This window comes from Dysidea avara, chromosome 4 (genome assembly GCF_963678975.1).
Source record: "Dysidea avara chromosome 4, odDysAvar1.4, whole genome shotgun sequence".
Lineage (NCBI taxonomy): Eukaryota > Metazoa > Porifera > Demospongiae > Dictyoceratida > Dysideidae > Dysidea > Dysidea avara.
The window spans coordinates 44,524,587-44,541,006 of NC_089275.1; the positions used below are offsets into that span (position 1 = coordinate 44,524,587).

A 16,420-nucleotide genomic window follows, 5' to 3' on the forward strand; every position below is an offset into this window, starting at 1 on the left:
TGTTCTATTAGAGTATCTCGATCTCGCATTTGCTACATGTAGTTGCCTTTTGAATCATAACTCAGTCATCTGTAATCCGATTCTTCTGAACTACTGCAAGGACTTTCTATGATGATTATTCCAGCTACACACTGATTTTCAGCTTGTTACTCTAAGCGGTTTGCCTGGTAGAAACAAAAACTAATAGTTTTTTTTATTCATAAAAATCGATCGCGTAATCTTGACACAGGTTGGGTTTTGTGTCATATCTCCATGGTCTTTATCTCGATTCCTTTCAAACCACAAAAAGGCATTCCTACAATGGTTACTCCATCTACATGTCAATTTTCAACTCATTCCTCCAGGGGACTTATTTTACGCAAATAATCGGTCATAACTCCGTAAATGTTCATCAGATTCCTACCATAGTTGGTACGGAGATCTGCCTTAATGAGTCCTTTAATTGTGCAAAAGTTCAGCCAGATCCAAGCACTCATTCATGTTTTATGGCGGATTTTGCGAAGTGTGCGAAATGAAGAAGAAAAAAAAACGAAGAAATTAAAACAAAACTTTGTTTGCTCGTATCTTGGAAATGGCTGGACCAATGTTCTTCCAATTTGGCATGTAGACTCCCCTAACTGGCCGGTATTTCTGTAGCAAATTTGGTTCCAACCGGATTAGGGACCACAGAGCTACATAGGTGTGAAAATTGCGTTTTCTTGCTTCCTGTTAATATACTCACGGTGTGGCGCGTCAGCTTCTTGGGCAGCATGACACACTATCGTGTGTCTTGATACTGCAGGTACATAAAATTTCACTGTACAATGCAAGAGGATTGATTTTCTAGAGGTATTATATGACAGTAAAATAATAAGGATGAATTTTTGACAGCAGACAGACAAGCAACCAAAATAGTTGTGTTTTAGCTCTAATAAGGAAGTTCTTTATGTACACATTGGTGTTCATCAAATTGTGTAGGCAAGCAAACAGAAAAAGACAACTATGTACTTCACCACAGTAAATGCTGGTAATAATTGACTATTTGACTGGTATGATCCATACACTTCCAGTAACACTTACAGTGATGTGCAGTAGTTAAATACTACTATAAATCATTATGGAATTTTGTAACATGCTAGGAGGCACACGTGCACATAGTCAAAGACCTATGTACATACAGTACATGCATACATACATACACACACATACACACACACACACACACACACATACATACAGTACAGCTCACAGGTAACGTTGCGACTATACACATGCGAGTAATGCTCGCATCTTTTCGCGGGATCATTCTTTTGCAATGTACTGTACAATACCTGTGGAATATCGCGTGGATATGCACTAGCCACGTGAGAGACTCGCCACACATGAGGACACTCGCTACTGAATTTAGTAACTTCATACAACACTTAAATCACATAAACATTTGTGATCAGTCCCATAATTATGTTCGTGCAAGCCTAGCTAGCTAATTATACAGTAGAATGCAATAAACACACGCTGGGCCCACAGAATGCGATGGGTGGAATATTTACAAAAACGAATAAAAAATTGTAAATTCTAAAGCGTTTGTTTCACAATGAAAGAAAGTGATAACACCATATGCCTTGGCAGCATCATGATCCCAAAAGCAAGAGGTGTTCCAAAATCTTTGTTTCGTGTCAGTACTCTCAAGGAGACAGAAGATATCAGCGTTAGTCTGCCTTGCATTAGACAAGCGGTTCACTATCGCTTTTTCTCACGTTCGTTCGCCTTTGCCGGTCCCCCGTGGATGTAGGAAAGGCCTGGAAGACAAAACGTACCCAGCAATGGATTTGCTTGTTCATGGAGAATTCGATGGTGCAAGTTGCATCTTGGTAGAGGACTGCATCCGTATGTTATGATCGTTTTATTAAACGCCTGTAGTTTATTGTCACTGTACAAATCGATTTTTTGCTGTTAGCACTTCGTAGGCCCTTCGTAGCACTGTAACTTCGAAATTTCTTGGCTTCTAGAGTTGAAACTTCGGTTGACCATTCCTTTAACTATCTAGATAAAGAAAATATGAATTAGAAAAATGCACTAACTGGGGTTCTGTGGCATTAGCTACTTGGCGACCAATCCATCTAGGTTTACGGTAGCTACTGTATACTGCTAGCTACAGCACTGACTGTAGTCCGTGACAGAGTCAAGGTCAAGTCAGTAGCTAAGTTACCAAGTATTCGGTAGCTACAACACAGGCATTGCAATAGGAGACTTCACAGCTGGCGGAACTGAACCAGTGCCGCCTCCCAAGACCATAGGTGAGACCTGTTATCTGGTCTTGCGTGACGCTCTCGAGTAAAGTTAGCTATCATGGAGCATTACTGTAGCCTTGCTACATCCACACGGGTCACTCGAGCGCACGTCACGCGTATCATGTGCGTACATGCGATGTCACCCGTGAGCTGTACTGTACATACAGACATACATACATACATACATACATACATACATACATACATACATACATACATACATACATACATACATACATACATACATACATACATACATACATACATACATACATACATACATACATACATACATATATACATACACACACACACACACACACACACACACATGCACATACATACATACATACATACATACATGCAAGTAGCTAGTATTTTTGAATAATGATTTAATGACATCTCTTTTGGTCTCATTCAGAGAACTTCATTATGTTACTATACATTATACTAGCATTATTTTAGTAAGGACTTTTAGTTTTAGATATAGTTAACTAAAACCACACTACTATATTCATAATATGTTACAAACCTATTAATTTTTACTCAGCTATTTATATATGCATGTACATACCATAGCATACTAGACCTGCATCTTGGCTGTGGCTACACCTACGTGAACCAAAGGAACTGTGTGGACAATCAATTAGTCGATTTTCTGATCCTGTGCATGATACATCATTCAGCCAAATGCGTCCTCTTCCTTGCCCATAAGAGGCACTCTTAGTTACCGAAATAAACTCATGTCCCAGTTGACGACAAGCTACAATTCCATCATCAACACCCCAATGGCCATCACAAACAGTTCCCCATAAATTATTATGACACACTTCCACACGACCCTCATAATCATTAGGACCATCCATAAGACGAATATCACCCTCAGTGCAAGCTGCTCCAACTATAAACAAAAGTGGTAAAATTGCTCTACAGCTGCTACTGCAGATATAACAAAGCATTATAGTTGTGTCCTTACCATTGTACAGTGTTGAAGTACACACACATTACTCAAACAAAGAGATATATTTAAATACAACAACTAACTACTGATACCATTAATGATAAATACATTAACTATCAGATAAGTACTTTACTACCACAAACATAACACAGGCCCACCGGACAGTTATGTTCTGTACCATAGAGTTTTATGGCATCTATTTGTAGTGACTATGCACACCTTGTCTATTGGTTCAGATATTACATTCTGGAATGTCAGAACTTGATACTCCCCAAACCACAAATACCACCTTCCCATATTATTAACTCTTGGCTACATACATAAAGAAAGTCATTTAAACATACAGGACATTTGCTGGAGGGCCAGCTGGGTTTGACATAAAGATTATTTCTGTATTTAATCAACTTTTACGATGTTGACAATAACATATTCACTATTGGTGCTACTGCTGTTATGAATTGATTAGTAAGTGCATGGACTGTGTCTATTCCCAGCCAACACAGAAACCCTATACAGTGTAATAGGGTTAGTCACATATCAGGCACTAGTTAATAAATAGCAAATACCAATAGTTACTATAGCAACAGCGTATACTACAACATGTATGTAAACCTAAATCACAAGACCCTATACTCATCCCAATAGTAGATAGCTAATAGTCAGAATGTATGTACCTTAAACTGGTAGTGAGATCATGGAAACCAAAAACACTAACTAAAGCCTAAATACGTATATGGCCTAATGTCGCATTGCTATATAAAGTGCTGACTATTACAAGAGGGTGTGACAAGCACATGCTGTAGGGAGATCTGTACATATGATGGTAACTAAATATTGCGTTTCTAATTATTTAACTGTTTCTTGGTGTCTCTTCTCAAAACTATTGACTCCTGCTTTTTCCCTGTTGTCTAGTGCTTGTGTGCACTTTTAACATATACATAACTAGAAATAATTCCCTTGGACTCTGATAGTACATCCCGTCTGTAGTTACAACGTATTGTACTTTGCATGGGAGGATCAAAGCCATGCTGCGTATTAGGCCTGTGCGATAATGAAAAAACCTATATCTCGATAAATTCCGATAATAAAAGCCTATTTATCTCAATAAACGATATTATCTCGATAATGATCATACAATATAACACTGAACACTAAAGAACTTTCAAGTAAGTGATGGTTGTTAAAACAAAAGATTTAGTCTCACAATAAACAATATTGTTATACCGTTAGTCATACTGTTACTTTTAAATTTATCTTTTCTTCTTGTTAACTTCTAGGTTTGCACCAAGGAAGACCAACATGTTAACATTCTCCGGTAGTAGACAGGCTCTTTTTTCATTTACTACATGTCCAGCCACACTAAACGCACGCTCTGATGGCACTGAGGTTGCTGGAATACATAAAAATTTCCTAGCTAACCGTGCTAACCGTGGATAGCGTTTCTGATTGTCTTTCCACCATACTAGAGGATTACCCACTGTACTAGGATCAATTTCAATGGCAATGTAATTGCTCATTTCCCTTTCTACTTCAGCTTTGATTCTTTCACTGTTTGATAGTGGAGCACCTTCATCTTGAGATTTGGAATTAACAACATCATCCAACAAAGACATCAAGCCTTTCTTGGCCTTTTTAGATGGTGGAGGAGCATCGTCATCATCAGTCAGATTAACAGTGCTTGTACTAGTATCAAGGCTGTTTCTATCATCATCATTCAACTCTTGTGCTTCTTCTTCCACAGAAGCAATTGTAAAGCTCTTGTCACTGTCAGTCATGAAAGCAAGGGCTTTAAATCTACGGTCAAGGAAGCATGCCTTGTTAATCAAGCTCATGACATCATCGTAACGATCTTTGAGATCACCCATCACAATCTTTTTCATTGTTTTAGCCAGTGAGGAATCTGAAGAATTTTCAACCAAATGTATTGACAAAAGCTTGTATAATAGTGCTGAAATGGTTACTAGTTTTTCACCACCCAGTGTCTCAGTGATTTCCACAATGGGTTGTAAAACTTCTAAAAATGTTTCCATTGATGAAATCTCAGCATCACTAGGCATAAAATCTGTTTTCTTAATTTCAATTAAGGTAGCACACAGTGGCTGACGCTGTTGAAGCAAACATTTCAGCATGTAATACGATGAGTTCTACTGTGTAGTGACATCTTGAACCAAACTTAGTTCCTCAACATGCAAGTCTGTTTGTTTCTGCTTTAATATATATGAAGACTTAGAAGAGTGATGAAAATGGGTCACTACACGGCAGGCACGAGCAAGAGCTCTTGATATTTGTGGAATTTCCATAGCTTTCTTAACTCCAATTTGAAGAGTGTGGGCTAGACAACCAAAACGAGGCCATGATAGTATTTCAGTTGCACAAACAATGTTTCGTGCATTATCAGTGGTTATAGACACAAGATTATCATATTTAAGATCCCACCTTGCAAGGCTATCCTTTAACTCATCAGCTAAATTGACACCTGTGTGCTCCAATGGCATTTCAGCAGTGTCCAAAAGGTGAGCTTGTAGATTCCATAATTCATCAATATAATACACAGTATGTGTAATATAACTATGGTTAGCACGGGAGGTCCAACCATCTGTGGTAAGTGAAAAATTCTTTAGACCACATGCCATAGCAGCAGCAATTCTTGCTTTCTCACTCTGATAAATTTCTGGAATGTAATTCTGTGAGAAGGTCTTCCTATCAGGAACCACGTATCTTGGCTTAAAAGTACGCAACATAGCCCGAAATCCCACATTGTTGACTATGCTAATGGGCAACATATCCTTCGCTATACAATGGCTTACTGATTGGTTAAGAGTTTTCCACCTTTTCGAGTTTGTTGACAGTGGCTCTAACTGACGGAAAGCTTCACTAATGGGTGGTTGGTTGGCAGACACGGCACTACACTTTTGACCAGTTGCCGTTTTGGCTTTTACTTTCAAATATTCCGAGCGGTGGTTGTATTCCAAATGAGAGATCATATTGGTGGTGTTTCCAAGATAGTTCATCTTCTTTGGGCAGAGCCTACAGTAGACTTCAGCCCGCTTCTTTTTATCTTTCTCCAAGTACTGCCCATTTTCTGCTGGGAAGCCAAAGTATTCCCAAACAGGACTCTTTGCTTTTTCAAGCTTTAACAGTTCACGAGGACTATCGCGACACTCACAGCTTGAGTCACTGCTAGAATCACTACTCGCACCACTATAAGTGCTCATTTCACTAACGCAGATAAAACAAAACAACACGAGGTGAATCACGAGATACATGATTACGTAAGCAATTGCATCATAATTAATTATCGTATAATAATCGATTACAAGGAATATAATATCGCTATCTCGATAACCCTTCACCCTATCGCGATAATCGTATTATCACTATTATCGCACAGCACTACTGCGTATCATATTGTCCATACAGTACTAATCAGCTGCATAACTGTACAGTATAAGTCATACAGAACAGTTATGCAGCTACTTGGGTAAATACAGTACAGTTATGTGGAGAATATATTTAAAGAATGTTACGAAAACTAAAACCAGCTAACCAGTTCGTTCTACGGCTAGAAATAGATTGTATAAACACTCACTGATTGCCTAATCATGAAGCTATTTAAACACCGTTCCACTAAGACAGCACGATTGATCACGTGCGTGACATTGCAAATCGCTACAACTAGCCAAACTAACCCTATTAGTTTGCTCTACAACTAGAAATAGATTATATAAACACTTACTGATATCCGCATTACCGAAAATTGCAGCAGTTTGAGTACTAGAGAAAATCACTCCAAGCCAGACAACCAGGAAGTACAATATAACACTTAAAGCACTGCCTATGCTATATTAGTCTCTCGACATGCCCCCTCGTGCTGTATTTTCCATACACACATGTGGTGGTGCATTAACTATAACTGAAATTGTAGCCCACATAATATCACCAACTTGAAGAGTTTATAATATTATGAATGTTATGTGAACATCATGAACTGAATGAACTCTTGATATCACAAGTCCAGCATTTTAGCATGCGGTGCGACCACTGTACGTATATGCATTTTAGCTGCTTTGAGTCATGACTTAAAACAGAATTGGAAATCTTTCTATAGTGAGACACATGGCATGAAGAGATCCTTGTCTTTTCCATAAGTGCCACTCTTCACTCTTGCACTTAGGTACTAGCATGGCTACAGTATGTGAGCACATGAAAAGTCAACCTGTAGGTTTTGATGGATAAATTCAGCCCATTGCTACCCAGTCAAACCTTCATATCTCCTATTGTATAGCTAACCCTTGGTATCATATTCACTGAAATCACTGTGATTTGGAAATCACACAATTATTAATTAACTCCTGCTGTTCCCAAATACATCCTAAATTATAAGGTGGAGCGTAGTTAGCTGTAACATAGTGGCTAAATTGTTTTTTTTTTTTTCTGCTGTCGTTGTGTAAGTGGCCTACTTATTCAAAGCCAAATTAGACTGTTTGCTGATGACTGTCTTATCTATAGAACTATTCATTCTCATGAAGATCATGTAATCTTACAACAAGATTTGAACATCTTAACAGAGTGGGCAGACAGGTGGAAAATGATGTAAAATGTTTCAAAATGTAGTATAATGCAAATCAGTACAGCTCTTCACAAAAGCATTTTTGTCTACACAATGAATGGCAACCCACTAAGTCTTGTTACAGAACACAGATACCTTGGGATACTGATAAATGACAAGCATCCACACAAAAATCAACTGTGTCACAAAGTCAACCAGCTACTAGAGTTTCTGCAACGTAATCTACGAGGCTGCTCAAGAACACTTAAGGAACATAGCTACAAACAAGTGATTTTATCTACTATAGAATTCTGTTCAGCCATTTGGTACCCCCACCATCAGAATGCTATCCACCATAGATAATATACCCCCCTGGATTGGAAACTAGTAAGCGCCACTAGTTACAGGCTGGTTTCGCACCCCCTTCAATAACAAGACAAGTTTCCCTGGGTGAAACAAGACTCACCACTGGTAAAGGGTTCTTTCTCAAGATGTTTTGGAAGCCAACAGTAAGTTTTGAGGCAAATTGACTCTTTATTGTGCGAATGGTAGAAGTGAAACTGAATGCGAGATCAGATGGTTTGGACACATTCAAGGAAAACACCAAAACCCTGTACGCTACTCCCTTCGCACCCATACCATACCATGGAGCATTAATTGATGACTTTGTAGTATAAAGTGTGTAGCGATACTGTCTAGAATCACAAAGAGAATGTGTTTCCAGTTTTGCCAAAAATACCATCCCAAAAACCTGCCAAAGAAGTTATGGGAAGGCATGTTATTTAGCCGAGGCAATTCTTTATAGCATAGTTAACCTTGTGATACTTAATTTTTCTACCTACAGCACAATCAGTTTAGCCAAGAATGTTTTTCCAAAAAAGCATGTAGTCCACCATTGTAAGCCTTCCGACCAAAAGTGAAGCGTAGTGGTCAAACTAACCAAAATATTTATCATAACAACACCACAAGTCATTCTCATAACAAAGTAAAGTCATTAATGCCACTATTCTGCTGTAATATTTGTTGAGGCGTGAAACCAGCCTAAGGACACTGGTTCTTGTACACAGTCTATGGGCGCGCAGCATAGTTTCCAATCCAGGGGGGTATATTATCTATGTATCCACCAACTGGAAATGAATCAACACCGTGCTGCAAGATTTGTGTTAAACAAACCTTAGAGAAGAAATGATCAAGACAGTATATCACAGATGTTAATGAACTTGAAGTGGCCTTCCCTTCAAGATCAAAGAAAACATTCTCGCCTTCATTTACTTATATGGGTATTGGGTACCACCGCCCACAAAAGTGGTAGGTATATATTACCTATGAAATAAACACAGTATACGAAAACAAACAACAATAAGAGACATTATTTTAAAATATCAGTATAAACTGTGACAAGTAAAAGATGAGCTAGCTATAGACAATACACTGGAGGCAGAGCCTGCATAATTATACGATGTTTTTACCACGAGACAATGAGCCTAATGAGTAATGTTTAATAGAGTGAAACAGCGGGACACTACACTGCGGAGGCAACCACCAGTGTAGGCCGCAACTGAGGCACAATTCATGCCAGATACTGTGACAATACATTGACACGACATACAATTGTATGTACCTGCTAAAACAGTCGAAGCAAAAGCAAAAATATTCACCACGAACTTCATCCTCAATGCTTACACTGTTACACCGTATCACTTGTCTTGATTGCGTCAGACTTTGATCACGTGACAAGGATAGCTAGCTCTGTGAGATAGCTGCAGTTACACAGGTAACCCAGCTGTATTCTTTGATAAATACTCGAGGGATCCGACACCACCCAAAAGTCGCATGTAAGATTCCGAATCTCACCACTTTTTTTTTTTTTGTAAAGATTCCTGATTCCAACCTAGTCTCGCGTGCCAGACGGTTTGTGTGGGGGCGGCAAATAAACCGTCTGGTCACTGTCAGAGGAGGTTGGACACGCGCACGTGAGCGCATTCAATTGTACAGCAAACAGAATAAACCGTTTTGTGAAGCTTCTATTAGAACCAATCGATGCAGTAACTTACTATTAATGTATCTAGCCGCTATACCCCATTCAACCCCACCACTTTGAATACGGAAATCACGATTGTATAATAAGGGATCACGTGTGCAGAAAGTGCGCGATTGAAATGGAAGAGTTGAGTTGCGCGAGAGCTTGTACGCCCGAAAGTACGGCTCCAAAGCGTCCCAGAAGCTCCCCAACGCTGCTAACACCTCATAGAGACCCCAAAAGAACGCCAAGAACACCACTGAGGGAGAAGGATTGTAATGGGAATCATACTCTGCCACGTGTCTTATCAGAATCTTTTGATCGTGTCGTCAAGAAAGGAGCCAGTGCATCGACAAAATGGTCTGACGCTGAACTAAAGGCGCTTACAGAATTCATCTTATTCCATTCTGAGGGGAATTCCTGGCCTGCTCATAAACGGGATGTTTACTGGCAGAGTGCCAGTGAGTTTGTGCATACCAGGTCAGGGCACAGCATTTACAGAAGTGGTGAGTCATTTATAAATGTGTGCCACTTGCTATACCTAAATATTCTGCATCTAGGCATGGCCTGTCGGTTTAAAGTAGTAGGCTTGTTGTCTAGTAAGTTTAAGACACCAAAAGAAGCTGAAGTGCACTACTTAGGGCGGGGCAATGCACCAGTGACTGAGCCTGCATCTACCAGCTCACAAAGGCCTACTGTTTGTGCAAGTGTACAGAGAGATAGTATAGATGTTTCCACCCTGTTGGTTTTATTCAAGAAGTTACCTGAAAAAGATCAATTGCAGGCTGTATCGAAGATGTTCACAGCATACCTCTCATCAGGCCATTGTCTTGTTCCTGAAGATTTTTTGATCCATGCAAAGAATGCTATGCTGCAGCTTAGACGCCATGGACGCTCCAATGTCTTATACAACCTAGCTAAAGGTATTGGAACAATGAGGGAGGATAACAGTGACTCAAAATTTCCAACGAAATGTATGCCGATGGGGTTGGTTGAATATGCTGCAAATTTTTTTTCTTGTGATAATTTACAACAGGTAATAATAATGTATGTACTAAAATGTAGTCAATATGTAGATGTGTCATGCTGTTATGCAGGTTTCGTGTCCCCTGGATTATTGGCTGTGGCAGCAAACAATGTATTGTCACTTTGGACAGAAGTGGTCCAAGCTGCATCATGGGCCTTTATGGAGTGTTACATTTTCTGCACAATCTTCTGAAAGTAGTCACAGTAGTGCTGATCAACATTCATTTGGACGGAATCCCCTTCAGGTATAACATTGATTGCACTTAACAAATTAGTACCTTTTATAAATAAATATAGGCTTTGGTTAATATCCCCGGCATTTCAGAAAGGACAATACGACGAGATATTGCTTCGAGTGAAATACATTTAAATTCACAAATACAGGTACACATGCATGTTTGTACATAATGTAATATATAAGCGAAGTACTACTCTGTATACGATTGTGGTTTCTAGCTAACCGTCCTAGATGAAGCAGCTAAGTCTAACCCTGATGCATGGTGGTGGCTCAAAGCTGATGGGTGTGATATTACCAAAGGCCTGAAGGAGTCTGTAAAACTACAATGGAGTGGAGATGTTGACCTGAACGATGGTTCTTTGCAAAAACAGTGTGATGCTTACAATAAACGTTTAAAGATGGCAGAAAATGCTGGATTAGATAGAAACCAAGCTGGGGAAGATTTCAAGAATATCTTGAAAGATTTGGCCGAAGATTTGAATTTTCTTAATGCAGGTACTGATAACGTAATTTTACAAATTGAATTTTATATATTTCTTACAGAATTGATAAGGTCAAATGATGTGTACTCTGAAAAGCTGCATTCAAACAAGTACAATGACAAAGATCTGATCAACTTGAGCTGGAAGCTTAAGGAACTGGGGGATCTTAACGAGATGGGTAGAAAATTGCATTCAGATATTGATGTACTGTCTGCAAAGATTGGCGAACACCAGCACTCATGGTAACAAGATAATATCCCTAGCCAGCTGAAGGAGATCCGCACGAATTTAGTGGCATTCATCAGGGGCATCACCCGGCACCAGCGAACTGCAGCGACCCACATTTTAGTGTTTATGATTAGCAACGAAGAACGTAGGAAGAAGCCATATGCAATACCCGTGCAGTGTCTGCCGTACAAGGGATTGACTGATGGTAGGGTTCGTGAACTTTCAAACAAGCTAATTGAAGAGATGACGAAAAGGAAGATGAAAGTGGCTGGTGAGTGCGTATATACACACATGCAATCATATTGCTATTTGGCAGAGGAAAGTTTGGCAGAGGAAAGTTTGGCCTATTTGGAAACTTAAATGCCTAATAAGATCCACAAATTGCTTAAAAGTTTTCCTCACTAAACCTTACCAAGAGTAAATTCTCTGAACTTGCTTAATGTATAGAAATATTGCTTTTAATTATAGCTATTGCTTTTAAATAATATGTAGGGTTTACGACAGATGGTGAGTGGAATTCATTGCGTATGAAAGGAAACACTCGACCGCTGTCAGTGCTGCAGATTCGTAGTGATGTTAGACGACAGTATGGACACATGAAACTTCAGAAGATGATCGAAATGATTACTCCAGTGTGTAAGTAGACTATGTAATCTGAATACGCATCACTGTGTTGATACATATGTAGGTGATGCTGATGGCCAATGCACTGCACGTGCCTATAATCCTGCTGTACCTGCAGACCTGCTTAAACAGGTTCATGGATGGTTTAAAACAGGTGCAACAACCGATGATGCGATTGACCGTCTGAGGCTGCAAACTGTACCAGCTAGATATACCTTTCACACTTGGATAGAGGGTCTGTTAGCAAGTGACATTGACCTGTTTATTGTAACAATATCCGGGTTAGGTAAAGATGAAACAAAGGCAGAAAAATTAAAATCAATTTTGGCTCAGCTTGAATACAAGCATCAAGTTGACCTTTGGCAATCCAAAGGTGTGCCATTCAAGGAGCATCTGTATGTCCCAGAGATTCATCCAAAGACAGGACTGGGCTTTTGTGAACGGGAAGATGAGGGTCACGTCTTAAAGGTTAGTATAGAGTCTCTTTGTGCTTTTGTAGTGGTCATCACTTAAACATGACACATTGAAATATACAGTATGGATGGGTGTGAGAGAGCATTCGGGGACCAAAGCCATATTTTTGTATATTTTTAGTTATGCTTGTCTGTAAATTCATAATTGTTTGGCATTAAAATTCATTCCTTTATTGAATATAGCGCATAGGACATAGCCTGAGACAAGGTGGAAACGATGATATCCAGCTGGAGAGATTCGAAGAAGCTCTTCATGATTCGTCTGCTGGGCTCACCTATACAGCTCTCTCAGGAGTGAGAAAGCAGTCTGTGGAGGACGTAGAGAGATTGTTCAGTGGATCTTTAGTGAAATGGATGGAGAATAAAGGCTACAAGAAAGAAGCCGAGTACCTTAGTGTTGTTCACAATTGGAGACGTGCCTGTGACGAAAGGGGACTGACAAGTGCACAGCGCAGTAAATATAATGCTGATTTTCTCAGCTACCTCCTGGACGATTTGATGCCTTGGCATCAACAAGCCGAACTTCGAGACTTCAGTCTTTTAGAAGTCAACAGGTAAATAAACATATTTAATGTGTAAATATTTCATATATAATTGCTGATTTAGAAATATTACAAGAGTTAGGGGGTTTAGTAGAGAAACATTAATTGCACTAATTGCAAACATCGAGTCCCGTGAATGGAGACATGAATACATCACTAAGCACAACCTGCCCCCAGAGCATCCTCGGGCAAGTACAGCGGACGATGTAGAATGCTTTTTCAGCTTGCTCCGTGACAGCGTTGGGAGAGACTTCACTCTAAGAGGTTCAGGATTTCAAAAAATTACATTTCTGTACATGTGCATTGTTATGCAGGTTCTATATGGCTGGAGAAGGGTGACACATGAATTTGTTAAAAGGATTGATCCTGATTTGCCATTTTATTATTATACATCAGCCCACAGCCGTTTCTACGAAGGAGAGATGCCTGACTTTGAAGCAAGACCCAATAAAAATCCTAAACCAAAACGTGCTCCCAAATATGAAATGCTTGGATCCAATAACCGGGTGACACTTGCAGTTCGGAATTCTACCTCAATCCGAGCTACATTTCATAATTTGCCAGTTGAGCTGCCACCCCCACCCGGCACTTACAACCAACTAACACACGAACATTCATATACAAATTGTCATAAATAAGTCTATTTAAATGTACTACAGCTTTGACAAACAGTCTTAGACCAAGTTCCATTCAAAGTGATGATGATTCCAGCGTACCAGCCTGGATTTTTGTAGTACACTTTGACCATAATCCGATCAAAACGGACTGCTAGTATTTTGTCTGCATCCATGGCATTGTGGACATCAGGTAGTGCTTCAGACACAACATATCCGATCCTCTCCCATTCCTTGTCAGCCTTACACATGAAGGCAATGGCACGAGAATCAAAACAGTTTGTTGGTTCTTTCTTTAACTGCACCGGAACAGTCTGTCCGTCTTTCAACTTCTTGCTAGCTAAAGCTAGCAATTCTTGGTACCTTTTTTCTTTATTGGCCCCAATACACTTAAACACCACGGAGTGAGTGATTGGTGGGACTACTGGTTCATCCGTATTGTCACTCTCATCATCATCAGATTGCAATTGATGATTGGTGGTAGATGCATCATCACCGTCTTCATTATTACTGCTGTTTACTTGCTCCCCATCCTCCACATCGTCCAACCATGCCCAGTCCCAAATCACAAAAACTTGGTTATCCCGGAACAACTTGTATTGGGACACATCAATTGATTTGGCAAATTCTTCAACCTGCAAAAATAACATGGAATATTTCAACATTTATATGAATAGTAAATATTCATCATGTACACTGTATGCACGCTGTCATAACCCCTCAGCGCTTGTAGAAATCGTGTGATTTAATGGCTCACCTCGATAAGAAAGGCATTGTCGTGACTAACAGGCAGTCTGGCTACTGCTGGCAGGTGGTGATTTAAATTCTCGCATTCACGGACAAAACCATCAAAAACGTGCAGCGTTCCATCTTCGATGTCTTTCCAACGAAACTTTGCCTCTCTTATAAGCGGCTTAAATACCGGAAAGCTGGGAACAACGTACTCAAGTCGGCTTCCTGTCTGGAGAACTTCAACGTCAACTACGCACTCCGACATTTTTTCCTCAGATTCTAAACAAGGAATTTCAAATATGCAATTAAACGTAATAATTTTCAGTAGCGTTTATATCGTGTCCAACCTCCTCTGGGTCACTGTTGCACACTTTCCGTGAACTCACTGGAATGCAATTAGATTACATCACGGCATTGTTTTGCGCCAAGGATGATGTAATAATCGTTCCAATCACCTCTGTGAGCAGACTAAGACGATAATTGTACTGTATTGTCCTGGTGACGTATTCGAAACATTGCTGAACGTCTTACTCTACAATTCCGCCGTTTCACAAATCCGTAGTGAACCATAATCGTTCTTATACCAACGCTTTTAAGAGCCCTGTACTAGGGAAACAAAGATCCTAAGCCCATGGCGTTGTTAAACTTTCGAAAAAGTAATCTGTAGCCGAGATTCAGTTCTTTACTACACTAAGAATTTGAATTATTAGTGTTTGTTTCGTCACAGAGTCCGCGAAGCGATCTGATTGGCTCTGCCAACATTCCGGCAGTGGTCCCGGAATGTGTGCAACAGTGACCAGACGGTTTATTTACCGCCCCCACACAAACCGTCTGGCACGCGAGACTAATTCCAACCAAAGATTCCAGATTCCAAATTTGGAAATTTACATAGCTAGCAACACAGATATTAGCACTTTTGTGCATTCAGCTGGCTTCCAGGCTAATTGGATCATTGGCGAGGCCACCGTGCTCACAAGACTAAGCTGATTGCAGTTAACACATGTACAGCACATGAGATAATATACGGTATAATTTACTGGAAATATACGGAAATAATTGGACTTGCAGAACAACTGTCGAGATTTCAGATTCCAAATTCTTGCCCAAATTCCAGATTCCACTGTGGGATTCCAAATTTGTGTCGGATTCCAGTTGGTGTCGGACCCTCCGTAAATACTTTAACATGACTCAGTCACATGGCCTGATGGGCCAATGGTGAGATGAACAAACCACAATAATCACTACTAGCAGCAGGGGGTGGGGTGGAGGGCTGTTGGGGAGGGGGGGGGGGGGGGGTTATAGGGGCCAGAGAAAGCTCAGTTACTTGGAAAATAAATCCTCAAATCCAACCACAAGATAAAGCTGCCTGTATAGATGTTATTAGGACAGGGTACCGACTGGAACACTGTACACATATAGTAACTGGCAAGGGCCTGAACCACTAGCTTCGAATGGGTTAAGCATTGTTAATTCCTCAATTATGAAAAGAATATAAAATAAAAGGCTGCTGATCAGAGGGGTGCAGGATTTTTGCAATGTGAAGGCTTGAAAATGGGCTAAAATTTATGCTAAAACATAAAATAACAATGTTAATCTATGCATATACTGCAAGATTGGGAGGAGGGGTAGTAACTTAGCAGGGGGTTAGAATCGCCTATGGC

At 39.9% G+C, this 16,420-nt stretch overlaps 4 protein-coding genes across 5 annotated transcripts in view; 2 read left to right on the top strand and 2 right to left on the bottom strand.

The window, feature by feature from the left end:
• LOC136252314 (scavenger receptor cysteine-rich domain superfamily protein-like) overlaps positions 1-9,674 on the bottom strand; it is a 28,289-nt gene extending 18,615 nt beyond the window's left edge. The window contains exons 1-2 of the mRNA XM_066044724.1: positions 9,402-9,674; positions 2,845-3,171 (exon numbers count right to left, since the gene is read on the bottom strand). Of these exons, the coding sequence (XP_065900796.1) occupies positions 2,845-3,171; positions 9,402-9,450 (376 nt within the window). The 5' untranslated portion in view covers positions 9,451-9,674. The remainder of the gene's footprint in view (positions 1-2,844; positions 3,172-9,401) is intronic.
• A 75-nt stretch (positions 9,675-9,749) lies between these two features.
• On the top strand, positions 9,750-11,792 carry LOC136252316 (uncharacterized). Of its 2 annotated transcripts, none has more exons than XM_066044727.1 (6): positions 9,750-10,306; positions 10,361-10,836; positions 10,877-11,071; positions 11,124-11,210; positions 11,283-11,559; positions 11,608-11,792. In XM_066044727.1, the coding sequence occupies exons 1-6, from the start codon at positions 9,940-9,942 to the stop codon at positions 11,790-11,792; spliced, it is 1,587 nt and encodes a 528-aa protein (XP_065900799.1). In that variant the 5' UTR covers positions 9,750-9,939. The 2 variants fall into 2 exon arrangements, with proteins under 2 accessions (XP_065900799.1, XP_065900800.1); XM_066044728.1 differs by having other exon boundaries at positions 10,898-11,071.
• A 108-nt stretch (positions 11,793-11,900) lies between these two features.
• Positions 11,901-14,096, top strand: LOC136252317 (uncharacterized). Its single transcript, XM_066044729.1, has 7 exons — positions 11,901-12,045; positions 12,267-12,410; positions 12,463-12,633; positions 12,685-12,866; positions 13,055-13,425; positions 13,478-13,677; positions 13,728-14,096. The coding sequence occupies exons 1-7, from the start codon at positions 11,901-11,903 to the stop codon at positions 13,757-13,759; spliced, it is 1,245 nt and encodes a 414-aa protein (XP_065900801.1). The 3' UTR covers positions 13,760-14,096.
• LOC136252318 (uncharacterized) lies at positions 14,014-15,520 on the bottom strand. Its single transcript, XM_066044730.1, has 2 exons — positions 14,785-15,520; positions 14,014-14,662 (listed from the first exon to the last, which is right to left on the bottom strand). Exons 1-2 carry the CDS (start codon positions 15,022-15,024, stop codon positions 14,054-14,056), a joined length of 849 nt encoding a protein of 282 aa, XP_065900802.1. The 5' UTR covers positions 15,025-15,520; the 3' UTR covers positions 14,014-14,053.
• Between the last annotated feature and the right edge of the window lie 900 nt (positions 15,521-16,420).

Excerpts from the sequence above, each read along its gene's own strand:
- LOC136252316 (XM_066044727.1), top strand. The coding sequence starts at position 9,940 with ATGGAAGAGTTGAGTTGCGCGAGAGCTTGTACGCCCGAAAGTACGGCT. Across the intron at positions 10,837-10,876 it reads CTTGTGATAATTTACAACAG|ATGTGTCATGCTGTTATGCA; the intron begins GTAATAATAATG and ends GTCAATATGTAG. Across the intron at positions 11,560-11,607 it reads TTTGAATTTTCTTAATGCAG|AATTGATAAGGTCAAATGAT; the intron begins GTACTGATAACG and ends TATTTCTTACAG.
- LOC136252317 (XM_066044729.1), top strand. The coding sequence starts at position 11,901 with ATGATTAGCAACGAAGAACGTAGGAAGAAGCCATATGCAATACCCGTG. Across the intron at positions 13,426-13,477 it reads AGTCTTTTAGAAGTCAACAG|AAATATTACAAGAGTTAGGG; the intron begins GTAAATAAACAT and ends TTGCTGATTTAG. Across the intron at positions 13,678-13,727 it reads GAGAGACTTCACTCTAAGAG|GTTCTATATGGCTGGAGAAG; the intron begins GTTCAGGATTTC and ends ATTGTTATGCAG.
- LOC136252318 (XM_066044730.1), bottom strand. The coding sequence starts at position 15,024 with ATGTCGGAGTGCGTAGTTGACGTTGAAGTTCTCCAGACAGGAAGCCGA. Across the intron at positions 14,663-14,784 it reads ACAATGCCTTTCTTATCGAG|GTTGAAGAATTTGCCAAATC; the intron begins GTGAGCCATTAA and ends TTATTTTTGCAG.